This window comes from Somniosus microcephalus, chromosome 7 (genome assembly GCF_052327205.1).
Source record: "Somniosus microcephalus isolate GS21.2 chromosome 7, FLI_Smic_1.0, whole genome shotgun sequence".
NCBI lineage: Eukaryota > Metazoa > Chordata > Chondrichthyes > Squaliformes > Somniosidae > Somniosus > Somniosus microcephalus.
In genome coordinates, this window is record NC_140993.1 from 38,078,880 (window position 1) to 38,094,202 (window position 15,323).

Here is a 15,323-nt window from a genome sequence, read left to right on the forward strand (position 1 = left end):
TCTCGGAGAAGCTGCAGAAAATTTTGGAAAGGGAGGGTGAACAGCCAGTTGTCGTGGTGCATATAGGTACCAACGATATAGGTAAAGAACGGGATGAGGTCCTAAAAGCTGAATATAGGGAGTTAGGAGGTAAATTAAAAAATAGGACCTCAAAGGTAGTAATCTCAGGATTGCTACCAGTGCCACGTGCTAGTCAGAGTAGAAATAGAAGGATACTTCAAATGAATACATGGCTAGAGGAATGGTGCAAGGGGGGAGGGATTCAAATTCCTAGGACATTGGAACCGGTTCTGGGGGAGATGGGACCAGTACAAACCAGACGGTCTGCACCTGGGCAGGACCGGGACCGATGTCCTTGGGGGAGTGTTTGCTAGTGCTGGGGGGGAGGGTTTAAACTAAAATGGCAGGGGGTTGGGAACCTGAGCAGGGAGACAAAGGAAAGGGAAACAAGGATAGAAGCAAAAGACAGGAAGGAGAAAAACAAAGGTGGCAATCAGAGAAATCAAGGGTTTAAAACAAACATTGTCACAGTAAATAATAATTCTAAAAGGTCTAAGAGCGTTAAAAAAACAAGCCTGAAGGCTTTGTGTCTTAATGCAACGAGCATTCGTAATAAGGTGGATGAATTAGCAGCGCAAATAGAGGTAAATGAATATGATATGATTGGAATTACGGAAACATGGCTCCAGGGGGACCAAGGCTGGGAACTCAACATCCAGGGGTATTCAATATTCAGGAAGATAGGCAAAAGGAAAGGGAGGTGGGGTAGCATTGCTGGTTAAAGAGGGGGATTAACACAATTGTAAGGAAAGATATTAGCTCTGATGATGTGGAATCTGTATGGGTAGAACTGAGAAATGCCAAAGGGCAGAAAATGTTAGTGGGAATGGTGTATAGACCCCCAAACAGTAATGCAGAGGTTGGGGATGGCATTATAAGGGAAATTAGAGAAGCGTGCAATAAGGGCACCGTAGTCATCATGGGTGACTTTCATCTACATATAGATTGGGCTAACCAAATTAGTAACAATACTGTGGAGGAGGAATTCCTGGAGTGTATATGGGATGGTTTCCTGGACCAATATGTCGAGGAACCAACTCGAGATCAGGCCATCTTAGACTGGGTATTATGCAATGAGAAAGGATTAATTAGCAATCTTGTTGTGCGAGGCCCCTTGGGTCGGAGCGATCATAATATGATAGAATTCTTCGTTAAGATGGAGCGCGAAGTAGTTGACTCAGAGACTAAGGTCCTGAATTTAAATAAAGGGAACTATGATGGCATGAGACGCGAGTTGGGTAGGATTGATTGGGTAATGTCACTCAAAGGGTTGACGGTGGATAGGCAATGGCAAACATTCAAAGATTACATGGATGAACTACAGAATTTGTTTATCCCAGTTTGGCATAAAAATAAATCAAAAAAGGTGACTCAACCATGGCTAACAAGGGAAATTAGGGATAACATAAGATCCAAAGAGAGGACATATAAATTGGCCAAAAAAAGCAGCAAACCTGAGGATTGGGAGCAGTTTGGGATTCAGCAAAAGGAGGACAAAGGGATTAATTAAGAGGGGAGAAATAGATTATGAAAGTAAGCTTTCAGGGAACATAAAAACTGACTGTAAAAGCTTTTATAGATATGTGAAGAGAAAAAGATTGGTGAAGTCAAGCACGGGTCCCTTACAATCAGAATCAGGGAAATTTATAATGGGGAACAAAGAAATGGTTGACCAATTAAATACATATTTTGGTTCTGTCTTCACAAAGGAGGACACAAATAACCTCCCAGAGATGTCGGGGAACATAGGGACTAATGAGAGGGAGGAACTGAAAGAAATCAGTATTTGTAGGGAAATGGTGTTGGGGAAGTTGACGGATTGAAGGCCGATAAATCCCCAGGGCCGGATAATCTACATCCTAGGTTACTTAAGGAAGTGGCCCTGGAGATAGTAGATGCATTGCTGGTCATCTTCCAGAACTCGATAGACTCTGGAACAGTACCCATGGATTGAAGGGTAGCTAATGTTACCCCACTATTCAAAAAAGGTGATAGAGAAAAAGCGGGGAATTATAGACCGGTAAGCCTGACATCGGTAGTGGAGAAAATGCTAGAGTCCATTATAAAAGATGTAATAGCAGAGCACTTGGAAAACAGTGACAGGATCGGACAAAGCCAACATGGATTTACAAAAGGTAAATCGTGCTTGACTAATCTACTGGAATTTTTTGAGGATGTAACTGGTAAAATAGATAAGGGAGAACCAGTGGATGTGGTGTATTTGGACTTTCAGAAGGCTTTCAATAAGGTCCCGCATAAGAGATTAGCGTGCAAAATTAAGGCACATGGGATTGGGGGTAAGGTACTGACTTGGATAGAGAACTGGTTGGCAGACAGGAAGCAAAGTGTTGGAAATAATGGGCCTTTTTCCGAGTGGCAGGCAGTGACTAGTGGAGTACCGCAGGGACCGGTGCTAGCACCCCAGCTATTCACAATATATATTAATGATCTAGACGAGGGAACTAGATGTAATATCTCCAAGTTTGCAGATGACACAAAGCTAGGTGGGCGTGTGTGCTGTGAGGAGGATGCAGAGAAACTGCAGTATGATTTGGGCAGGTTGGGTGATTGGGCAGGTGCATGGCAGATGCAGTATAATGTGGATAAATGCGAGGTTATCCACTTTGGTTTCAAAAACAGGAAGGCAGATTATTATCTGAACGGCAATAGATTGGGAGAAGGGGAAGTGCAACGAGACCTGGGTGTCCTTGTGCACCAGTCGCTGAAGGTAAGTATGCAGGTGCAGCAGGCGGTTAAGAAGGCAAATGGTATGTAGGCCTTCATAGCGAGAGGATTCGAGTACAGAAGCAAGGATGCCTTGCTGCAGTTGTACAGGGCCTTGGTGAGACCACACCTTGAGTATTGTGTGCAGTTTTCGTCGCCTTATCTGAGGAAGGATGTTCTTGCCATGGAGGGAGTGCAGCAAAGATTCACCAGACTGATACCTGGGATGGCAGGAATGATGTATGAAGAGAGATTGGGTCGATTAGGCTTATATTCGCTAGAGTTTAGAAGAATGAGAGGGGATCTCATTGAAACTTATAAATTTCTAACAGGACTAGACAGACTAGATGCAGGAAGGATGTTCCCGATGGCGGGAAGTCCAGAACTGGGGGGTCACAGTCTAAGGTAAGGGGTAAGACATTTACGACTGAGATGAGGAGGAACTTATTCACCCAGAGAGTGGTGAACCTGTGGAATTCTCTACCACAGAAGGCAGTTGAGGCCAATTCATTAAATATATGCAAGAAGGAGTTAGATATATTTCTTAAGACTAAAGGGATCAAGGGATATGGGGAGACAGCAGGGACAGGGTACAGAATTTGGATGATCAGCCATGATCTCATTGAATGGCAGAACAGGCTCGAGGGGCCGAATGGCCTACCCCTGCTCCTATCTTCTATGTTTCTATGTTTCTATTAGTGCCTGGCGCTACTTTCTCTACTTTTCAAAAGTTTCTAGCCCTCGGTGTTCACAAAATCACAAGATAATTACAGACGAGGAAGGTAATTTGGCCCATCTTAACTCATCCATCCAGACCGATCCTAACATCACCCCACTGTAATCCAATTGTTTCGGAAATAGTTTTTGCCTCCGCTACTCTATCTCTGGAAGTTTACTTCACACATTCGTGTAAAGAAGTATTTCCTAACATCAGTCCTAAAATGAGCTTTTACTTGTTTGAACCTGTGTCCCCTAGTTCCATTATTGCAGTTTGATTAAAGAACTATTCTGGATTACCTTTTCTGTACCTTTATCAATCTAAATTCCACTTTATCACCCCTCAGACACCTCCTTTCCAGGCTAAAAAGTTCAGGTTTCTCCAGCTTTTCCTCATAATTCAATAAATCTGATAATTTGTGGGCTAGAAAGTGATCATCAAAGTTGTTGTATTGTTAACAACAACAATTTGTATTTATATTGCACCTTCAACGTAGTAACACATCCCCAGGCGCTTCACAGGAGCGTTATAAAACAAAATTTGACACCAAACCACATAAGGAGATATTAGGGCAAATGAGTAGGTTTTAAGGACCGTCTTAAAGGAGGAGAGAGAGGTAGAGAGGCGGAAAGGTTTAGGGAGGGAATTCCAGAGCTTAGGGCCTTCTGCAGCTGAAGGCACGGCCGCCAATGGCGTAGCGATTAAAATCAGGGATGCTCAAGAGGCCAGAATTTGAGGAGCGCAGATATCTTGGGGGGGTTTGCGGCTGGAGGAGATTACAGAGATAGGGAGGGGCGAGGCCATGGAGGGATTTGAAAGCAAGGATGAGAATTTTAAAATCGAGGCATTGCTTAACCGGGAGCCAATGTAAGTCAGTGAGGGGTGAACGGGACTTGGTGCGAGTTAGAACACGGGCTTAAAAGTCATTAATGTCTTTCAACGAAAGGAGCCTGCTACTGCCCACCTGCTCTGGCCTGCATGTAACTCCAGTTCACTCTTAATGCTCTCATGAATGGGCCATAAATACTGGCTAACCAATGTCATTCACAACCCAAGAACCTTTTTTTTACAGTAGAGACTTACAACTTTTGAATTGGTCTTTTGCTTTTTTTTTGCTTTGTATTTTTGAGGCTCCTAGCTTCATTTATGTGGAAAATTTCACTAAATTATAATGTTAGGCTGCAATATGTTTTCCTAATGGTAATTATATATATAAAGAAAATAAAGACTTGCATTTATATCGCCTTTTATGACATCCCAAAGTGCTTCACAGCCAATTGAAGTGGAGTCACTGTTGTAATGTAGGAAATGCAGCGGCCAATTTGCACACAGGAAGCTCCCAGAAACAACAATGTGATAATGATCAGATCATCTGTTTTAGTGATGTTGGTTCATGGATAAATATTGGCCAGGACACCAGGGAGAACTCCCCTGCTCGTCTTCGAATAGTGCCATGGGATTTTATATGTCCCAAAGGGTAAACGGGGCCTTAGTTTAACGTTGCGTCCAGAAGACAACACCTCTGACAGTGCAGCACTTCCTCGCTCCTGCACTAGAGTGACAGCCTAGATTTTGTGCTCAAGTCTTTGGAGTGGGACCTGAATCCATAACCTTCTGACTCAGAGCCAAGAGTGCTCCAACTGAGCCACAGCTGAAACCTAATAGATACTGAGAGAAGGAGGCCAGCTTTATAAGGTCGCACTGCAGGAGATCCAGACGCCCTGCATATACTCAGCCACCAGGGTGTATAGGTCTAGAAGATCTTATTTGAACATCTCCCTGGAGTTATCCCAGAGGTGCTCTATTCTAAAGGGAGATCTGCAAATTTCATCAAGAAACAGGACAATGCTTACATTGGCTCAGAAAGACATTACTGTGCTTAATTACTTACCCCACTGGCTCATTCCATTGTGTTACAGGTGACTTCAACTAGGTCAGTCAGTTTGCTGTCCACTTGAAACAAGGTTTTTTATAAGTCTTTTAAAAGTACCTGCTGAGCCTTTAAATTGACTTCTGTATTTTCTTTACCATCTAGCAATTCACGATACCTGTTTTATAGAGGCATGATTTACATTTAGTATTAATGAGGCAGAAATGATGGAAAGTAGCACCTAATAAACCACCGTGCCACTACTGTCTCATTTAAATACGGCCCTTTTAGGGAGGTCACTTCAGGCAGTGGGCAGAATTGGCATCGTAACGTTGAGAAGACAATGAAGTGGAAGATCTGGCATTATGGAACCCCACCCCATTTTCCATCCCTGCCCGCCTGAACATTGGACAGCAAACATTGAATTCTTGTTTCTTATTATTACCATTTTTAACAGATGTGTACTGAATGCTAAAGGTACCTTGTCTGCAATGTTTGGGTTGGCTTTGTACTGGTAGAAGAACTTCAGCATGAACTCATCCCCTTCCCAGGCAGCAACATGTAAGGGAGTCTGGCCTTCGTCCTGCATTGAAGGAACAAGCAAAGGTTGAAGCAAAGTAACGCTGCAGCAGACTGCCAATTGTGCTACTGTTGGCTGTATTAGAAAGTTGTAATTTGTGCCATCTGATTTAAAGTCCCAACAAAGCGAGACCTCCATCTGGATGATATTTGACTGGTGAAACTCAAAGAATGTTTGTTCTCTCTTTCTCTCCCCTTGAAATAAGAACCTACTTTAGTAGGTGTAAAAGCAAAAGCAAACCAATTTCCGCCACAGACCATGTAAAAGCTCGGCTTTGACCAAACCTACTCAGTTTCCAGGTAAAACAGAGAAATGGCTGCATGCCCCTGAAGGTAATCAAACAAAACTCCAGGAATCATTCCAACTTTATAACATATGTGATTTAACTTCCGATGTCACAGCATGCCACACACGGGGCTTGGTTTTAACTCTCGGATGGGAACACGTCTGGGAGTGGCAGCAGGCAGGCTCAGCTGATTTTATCATGTTTGCGTTCATTATCCTTACATTTATCCACTTCAACAATATGTGCTTATTATTCCAGTCTCTTGTGTACTGGGACCTGATCACGTCACTTATCTTCATCTACAAGTTTTATTATATTACAAGAAACACCCTCCTCCACAACACTTATGAATTGTGTGAACAGGGAACATAGAACTAACTTCTGTGAAACCCCACAAGTCACTTCCCTAGGACAGCGCTCTTTGACTTTATCTTCTATCACTAAGCAAGTTCTCAATCCAGCTACTGATTTATCCATTAAGTCGATGCACTTTAGCCTTTAAAAAACTTCACGAGCAGAACTTTCTCAATTACCATAGCTACTAATTTAACTACTTCTTTGAAGTTACCATAGATTAGAGCAATATTTTATGAATTCCATTGCTAATCTGATTGTATCTCACATTTCTCTGCAGTTTTTGAAGGCTGGTATATTGTATGCATTAAACGCATTTGCCATTTTTTCATCTTCCAAGTTTCTACATGACTTACCTCTGAATGAAAGTGTCTGTGAACTCCATTCACTCCATTGGATCCCTTTTGCTGCCTCCTACAAACTACCTTGCTATTATTCTCTGACTCTCATTTTAGTTATCCTCAAATGACATCTGTACAACTCTCAGTCCTCACAACTCCTTTTATATTTTAAAATATTTCTGCTTTGCCTTTAAGTTAGTTGTGACCTCTTAATTAGCGGGTACGGTAGCATATCTGAGGAAGGATGTTCTTGCCATGGAGAGAGTGCAGCGAAGATTCACCAGACTGATAACTGGGATGGCAGGAATGACATATGAGGAGAGATTGGGTCGATTAGGCTTATATTCGCTAGAGTTTAGAAGAATGAGAGGGGATCTCATTGAAACTTATAAAATTCTAACAGGACTAGACAGACTAGATGCAGGAAGGATGTTCCCAATGGCGGGGGAGTCCAGAACCAGGGGTCACAGTCTAAGGATAAGGGGTAAGCCATTTAGGGCAGAGATGAGGAGGGATTTCTTCACCCAGAGAGTGGTGAACCTGTGGAATTCTCTACCACACAAGGCAGTTAAGGCCAATTCATTAAATATATTCAAGAAGGAGTTAGATATATTTCTTAAGGCTAAAGGGATCAAGGGATATGGGGAGAAGGCAGGGACAGGGTACTGAATTTGGATGATCAGCCATGATCTCATTAAATGGCAGAACAGGCTCGAGGGGCCGAATGGCCTACTCCTGCTCCTATCTTCTATGTATCTATATATCTACATAGTGGTTATGTTACTGAACTAGTAATCCAGAATGATCCAGAGACGTGAGTTCTAAATCCCACCACAGGCAGCTGGGGATTTTAAATTCAATTAATTAAAATAAAAATCTGGAATTAAAAACGTATCAATAATGGTGACCATGAAGTTACCAGATTGTAGTAAAAACAAAACCCATCTGGTTCACTAATGTCCTTTAGGGAAGGAAATCTGCTGTCCTTACCCAGTCTGGCCTATATGTGACTCCAGACCCACAGCAATGTGGTTGACTCTTAACTGCCCACTGTGGTCAAGAAGGCGGCTCACCGCCACCTTCTCAAGGGAAGTTAGGGATGGGCAATAAATACCAGCCTTAGCCAGCGACGCCCACATCCTGTGAACAAATTTAAAAAAAAATTCAGCCACCTGATTTATATCATCATTTTTCTTGTGTTGAAAGCTCACTTCTGTACGGGTCCCCATCCTCTGTGACTGAGCTGAGAACTACCCTCACTGTGGAAGGAGGTTTTGATGTTCAGACAGAAACCTGAACTGCCTCACAGCCAAGCAACCAAGACACTTGAAGGACACTACTAGGATGTCATAAAGATATGGACACAAATTTTTATTATTAAAGAGGCACTATTTTGGCTCATGCAGAGAGATAGCTGGAATAGAGGACCCCACAGTACAACCTGAAGGATCAAACCTTCCTCGCAAACTGAGGACAACCATCAACTGCCTCAGAACAGGTCATGGTAGATGCTGCCACCTTCTCCATAGATGGAAGATTAAAGCATCCCCATCATGCGACTGTGGAGCTCCTGATCAGACCCTGGAGCACATCATTGAGCACTGGCCTCAGAGGAAATTCACAGGCAGCCTACAAGATACCCGTGCTGTTACACCAGAAACTTTGGTCTGGATATCTGACTTAGATATTGACATCTGACTTGCTTTGCTACTACCATACGACAGAAGAAGTTGGAATAGTCAAGTGTTATATGCATTGCGTTCAGAAAAACAGCAATTTTTAGCAAGATAGAGAAATGTGTTTCACCCCTATTTGTTCCAACATTTAGCAAACACAGAATCTTTGTGAACTAACAAAGATGGCTTTTGTTTACTGAACCATGTTAGTAGGTGATGTGCCTCAATGAATCCGAGACTCGACGTTAACGGAGCAAAGCAAGGCTTTTATTAACTCAGAAAGTAATACACATTGGAGAAGTGTCTCTCATCCAGAGATCTGCTGTACTGCTGTGAGACACGCTGGGGCTTGCTTAAGTAGGGGCCAGGTATGGGCGGAGCCCTACACACAATACAATACAGGTAAGGAAATGAAACTGAAACTAAACTAAACACAGGGAATACAGTGCCTGATGAATGGCATATTTCATCACAGTAGGGTGCTACCGATAATAAAATATATATCTTATGAAGAGGAAGATTACATTCATATATAGTTGCATCACCTGCAAGTTCCCCTCCAAGTCACACACCATCCTGACTTGGAAATATATCGCAGATCCTTCATCGTCGCTGAGTCAAAATCCTGGAACTCCCTCCCTAACAGCACTGTGGGAGTACCTTCAGCACACGGACTGCAGCGGTTCAAGAAGGCGGTTCACCACCACCTTCTCAAGGGCAACTAGGGATGGGCAATAAATGCTGGCCTTGCCAATGACGTCCACATCCCAGGAATGAATAAAATAATAGTTCCTTGTGTTAAAGCAGTCTTTGTTGTATTATGGAGCTAGAAATGAGGACAAAGGAAGAAATAATTTCCCATTTGGAAATTTCTGGAATTTCAATCTTTCAGCCTTGGTCATTTGGTTGTTGACTATGTTAGTGAATAAGAAGACATTTTCTCCTGCAATATATTCAGCTTTAGGCCTTCATCCTTACCAGCAGACAACAGTGTAACTTGTCATTGTTGTTCTGTACTCACATTTTGAAAATCAACACCAGCACCAAACTCCACCATGAGTTTAGCCAGTTCCATATCTTTTTTTCTGCAGCAGACATGCAAGACTGTGTCACCATTATCCTGAAAAGTAAGTCGGGAGATTAGGTGCAGGTTATTTTCATTTAAAAGGCTCCAACATATACATAATATGTTTAAAATTTATTTCCCTGTAACTTCCACTGAAGTAAACACCCATGTAAGCCCAGTAGGAGTTGCATGGTACAGCAGTGCTGAAGAACGTGGTGCCGATGTCTGATATTTGAGTCGCTTGATAATACACCGGATGCCAATAGTCCTACAGCTCTGTAACATGCAACATTTTATTAGAATATTATTGAAGTCAATGGAAATAATTATCGTGAGAGATGTAAAATGGGCTGCCGATTCGCAGTAACCCATTTTACACTGTCGCACAAAGTCAAAATCTACCCCATATTGTGTACAAGCCCAGCTCAGATCTGGTAGAAGTGGGACAAATCATCTTCGAACCTAACAAAAGGACAGCAATCTGAATTTTTCTGCTTTTGTGGCTGTCATCAGGTGAAGAGTAGGACAAGTCACTGAATATATTTAAGAAGGCGATAGATAGATTTCTAGACACAAAAGGCATCAAGGGGTATGGGGAGAGAGCGGGAATATGGTATTGAGATAGAGGATCAGCCCCGAGACCGGAGAAGCAGCGGACCTGCGCGGGAGCAGCCCGAGGCGGGAGAGGTACTTAAGGAGCAGTCAGAGGCACCGAGGCCCACAGCCCCGAGACCGGAGAAGCAGCGGACCTGCGCGGGAGCAGCCCGAGGCGGGAGAGGTACTTAAGGAGCAGTCAGAGGCACCGAGGCCCACAGCCCCGAGACCGGAGAAGCAGCGGACCTGCGCGGGAGCAGCCCGAGGCGGGAGAGGTACTTAAGGAGCAGTCAGAGGCACCGAGGCATACCAATCCAGGTTCCGGGAGAGAGGTAAAAGTAGTCCAAGTGTGACGTCAGCAGGAAGCAGTTAAGTGATTGGTTGGTGAGTATTTCTCTCTTTTCAATACAAGCTTGAATTCTGTGGTGTTAAATTTCTAGGGTCTCTGTGGTGTAGTGGGGACAGTTGGTAAATAAAGCGCCCTAGAGTATACCTGTAACTGGGGTATTGAATAAATGTTTTAATTAATTAAAGGAGTAAGTCATGGCAGGAGAGCTCAGACCCGTGTTCTGCTCTTCTTGCTCCATGTGGGAAGTCAGGTACGCTGCCAGTGTCCCTGACGACCATGTGTGCGGGAAATGCATCCAGCTGCAGCTACTTGTAGACCGCATTGCGGCGCTCGAGCTGCGGGTGGATGAATTTTGGAGCATGTGCGATGCTGAGAGGGTCGTGGATAGCACGTTTAGCGAGTTGTTCATGCCTCAGGGTAGGGCTGCACAGGCAGGAAGAAAGTGGGTGACCATCAGGCGGAGCAACAGAGGCAGGCAGGAAGTGCAGGGAACCCCTGCGGACATCCCCCTTTCAAACAGGTATACCAAGTTGGATACTGTTGAGGGGGATGACTCACCAGGGGAAGGCAGCAGCAGCCAGCTTCCTGGCACCAGGGACGCTTCTGCTGCTCAGGAAGGGAGGAAAAAGAGTGGGAGAGCAATAGTGGTAGGGGATTCTATCGTAAGGGGAACAGATAGGCGTTTCTGTGGCTGCAAACGTGACTCCAGGATGGTTTGTTGCCTCCCTGGGGCCAGGGTCATGGATGTCACTGAGCGGCTACAGGGCATTCTTAAGGGGGAGGGGGAGCAGGCAGAGGTCGTGGTCCACATTGGGACCAACGACAAAGGTAGGAAGGGGGATGAGGTCCTGCATCAAGAATTTAGGGAGCTAGGTAACAGATTAAAGGGCAGGACCTCAAAGGTTGTAATCTCTGGATTACTCCCAGTGCCACGTGCTAGTGAGTATAGGAATAGGAGGATAGTGCAGATGAATGCGTGGCTAAAGAGTTGGTGTAGGAGGGAGGGTTTTAGTTTCCTGGATCACTGGGCCTGCTTCTGGGAAAGGTGGGACTTGTACAAGTCGGACGGGTTGCACCTGAACCAGAGCGGGACAAATATCCTTGCGGGGAGGTTTGCTAGCACTGTTGGGGGGGGGTTTAAACTAACTTGGCAGGGGGATGGGATACAGAGGGGAGCTGAAATAGGGGGTGATGTGCTGCCAATTATAGAGAAAAAAACAAGTCAGCTTGGTAGACAGGGCAAATATATAAGGGCAAGGCTGGATGGCATCTATTTTAATGCAAGGAGTCTTGCAAATAAGGTGGATGAACTGAAGGTTTTGATAAACACATGGGAGTATGATATTGTTGCTATCACGGAGACATGGTTGAGGGAGGGGCAAGACTGGCAGCTCAATATTCCGGGGTACAGAATCTTCAGGCGAGACAGAGGGGGAGGTAAAAGAGGAGGGGGTGTCGCAATATTAATTAAGGAGTCAATTACTGCAGTAAGGAGGGATGATATATTAGCAGGTTCCTCTAATGAGGCCATATGGGTGGAGCTTAAAAACAAAAAGGGGGCAAGCACTTTGCTGGGAGTGTACTATAGGCCTCCAAACAGTCAGGGGGAGATAGAGGAGCAGATATGTAGGCAAATCTCAGAGAAATGTGCAAATAATAGGGTAATAATAATGGGGGATTTCAACTTCCCCAATATTAACTGGGATAGTCAGAGTGTGAAAGGCTCAGAGGGTGTAGAATTCTTAAAGTGCATCCAGGAGAGCTTTTTGAGCCAGCATGTAGAAAGTCCTACAAGAGAGGGGGCGGTACTGGACCTAATTCTAGGGAATGTGGCCGGCCAACTGGAAAAAGTGCTAGTAGGTGAGCACTTTAGTGACAGTGACCATAATATGGTGAGATTTAAGGTGGTCATGGAAAAGGACAGGGATGGGTCGGAAATAAAGGTTCTAAATTGGGGGAAGGCCGATTTTAATAGGATAAGGCAGGATCTGGCCAAAATGGACTGGGATCAGCTACTTGTAGGAAAATCCGCATCGGAGCAATGGGAGGCTTTCAGAAGGGAGATTGAGATCATACAATGGCAACATGTTCCCGTAAAGGTCAAGGGTGGTTCCAAAAACCACAGGGAACCTTGGATATCAGGGGATATACGAGAATGGATTAGGAAAAAAAGGAGGGCTTTTGGCAGATACAAAAGGCTAAAGACGGAGGAAGCCCTAGAGGAGTACAAAAAGTGCAGGGGGATACTTAAAAAAGAAATTAGGAGATCAAGGAGGGGCCATGAAATAACACTGGCGAGCAAAATAAAGGAAAATCCTAAGATGTTTTATAAGTATATTAAGGGTAAGAGGATAACTAGGGAAAAAATAGGGCCCATTAGGGACAAAAGTGGCAATCTGTGTGTGGAGCCGGAAGATGTAGGAGGGGTTCTAAATGAATTTTTTGCATCTGTTTTCACTATGGAGGAGGACGATGTAGACATAGAAATAGGGCGGGGGGACTGTGATATGCTCGAACATATTAACATCGAGAGGGAGGAGGTATTGGCGGTTTTAGCAGGCCTAAAAATGGATAAATCCCCAGGCCCGGATGAAATGTATCCCAGGCTGCTGTGTGAGGCAAAGGAAGAGATTGCGGGGGCTCTAACACATATACTCAGGACCTCTCTGGCCACAGGGGATGTGCCAGAGGACTGGAGAACCGCTAATGTAGTACCATTATTCAAGAAGGGAAGTAGGGAAAAACCGGGGAACTACAGGCCAGTGAGCCTAACATCAGTGGTAGGAAAATTATTGGAAAAAATTCTGAGGGACAAAATTAGTCTCCACTTGGAGAGACAAGGATTAATCAGGGATAGTCAACATGGCTTTGTCAAGGGAAGATCGTGTCTGACTAATTTGATTGAATTTTTTGAGGGGGTGACTAGGTGTGTGGATGAGGGTAACGCAGTGGATGTGGTATACATGGATTTCAGTAAGGCCTTCGATAAAGTCCCGCACAGGAGACTGGTCAAGAAGGTAAGAGCCCATGGAATCCAGGGTGCCTTGGCACATTGGATACAAAACTGGCTTAGTGGCAGAAGGCAGAGGGTGATGGTCGAAGGTTGTTTTTGTGACTGGAAGCCTGTGGCCAGTGGGGTGCCACAGGGATCGGTGCTGGGTCCCTTGCTGTTTGTGGTCTACATTAATGACTTGGATATGAATGTAAAAGGTATGATCAGTAAGTTCGCGGATGATACAAAAATTGGTAGGGTGGTAAATAGCGAGGAGGGTAGCCTCAGTCTGCAGGACGATATAGATGGGTTGGTCAGATGGGCGGAACAGTGGCAAATGGAATTTAACCTGGAAAAGTGCGAGGTGATGCACTTTGGGGGGACTAACAAGGCAAGGGAATACACAATGAATGGTAAGACCCTAGGCAAGACGGAGGGGCAGAGGGATCTGGGTGCGCAAGTACACAGATCCCTGAAGGCGGCGGAACAGGTGGATAAGGTGGTAAAAAAGGCATATGGGATACTTGCCTTCATTAGCCGAGGCATAGAATATAAGAGCAAGGAGGTTATGATGGAGCTGTATAATACACTGGTTAGGCCACAGCTGGAATACTGTGTGCAGTTCTGGTCGCCACACTACAGGAAGGATGTGATCGCTTTGGAGAGGGTGCAGAGGAGATTCACCAGGATGTTACCAGGGCTGGAGCGCTTCAGCTATGAAGAAAGACTGGGCAGATTGGGTTTGTTTTCCTTGGAGCAGAGGAGGCTGAGGGGGGACATGATTGAGGTGTACAAAATTATGAGGGGCATAGATAGGATGGATACTGAGGAGCTTTTTCCCTTAGTAGAAGGGTCAATAACTAGGGGGCATAGATTCAAGGTAAAGTGCGGGAGGTTTAGAGGGGATTTGAGAAAGAACTTTTTCACCCAGAGGGTGGTTGGAGTCTGGAACTCACTGCCTGAAAGGGTTGTGGAGGCAGGAACCCTCACAACATTTAAGAAGCATTTGGATGAGCACTTGAAATGCCATAACATACAAGGCTACGGACCAAATGCTGGAATATGGGATTAGATTAGACAGGGCTTGATGGCCGGCACGGACACGATGGGCCGAAGGGCCTCTATCCGTGCTGTATAACTCTATGACTCTATGATATGATCATATTGAATGGCGGAGCAGGCTCGAAGGGCTGAATGGCCTACTCCTGCTCCTATTTTTCTATGTTTCTATGTTTCTAAGTGGTGCAGGACTCCCAGGGGATGACCACATAAAAGGGATGGGCAATAAATGCTGGCCTTGCCAGCGATGCCCACATTCCATGAACGAATAAAAAAAAAGACAGAGGGTTTACTGATTATCATACTAGAATTGAAGGATGAGCAGTAGCCAACAAAGCTGAGGGTCTTTGGGGTCACAATTACTGAACTGCATTACATGTTAGAAGATGCACAGAAGGTGTCAAGAACTGCATTGCCTGTGACTGGAAATCTTTTTGCCACTGTTTTAAAATCTCCTTAGTGGGTATTTAATATAAATTATCAGAGACGATATACACCTGCATTCAGAACTAACATAGCTTTCCAGAAATGCCACATTAGTCCACAGAGGTGTAGGGCAACGTTTGAGGAGACAGCAACCATTCTATACCGGACTCCCCAGGGTGCCATCAACTGCGCACAGACGGAGAGAGGGCACCTCCAGTAAATCACACC

At 44.6% G+C, this 15,323-nt stretch overlaps 1 protein-coding gene across 2 annotated transcripts in view; it reads right to left on the reverse strand.

Annotated features, from left to right (window-relative positions):
- Nucleotides 1–15,323, reverse strand: part of trpn1 (transient receptor potential cation channel, subfamily N, member 1) — a 349,847-nt gene that overhangs the window by 128,341 nt on the left and 206,183 nt on the right. For both annotated transcript variants that reach the window (XM_085992435.1, XM_085992434.1), the window contains exons 6-7: nt 9,631–9,729; nt 5,854–5,955 (exon numbers count right to left, since the gene is read on the reverse strand). In XM_085992435.1, the coding sequence (XP_085848561.1) occupies nt 5,854–5,955; nt 9,631–9,729 (201 nt within the window). The remainder of the gene's footprint in view (nt 1–5,853; nt 5,956–9,630; nt 9,730–15,323) is intronic.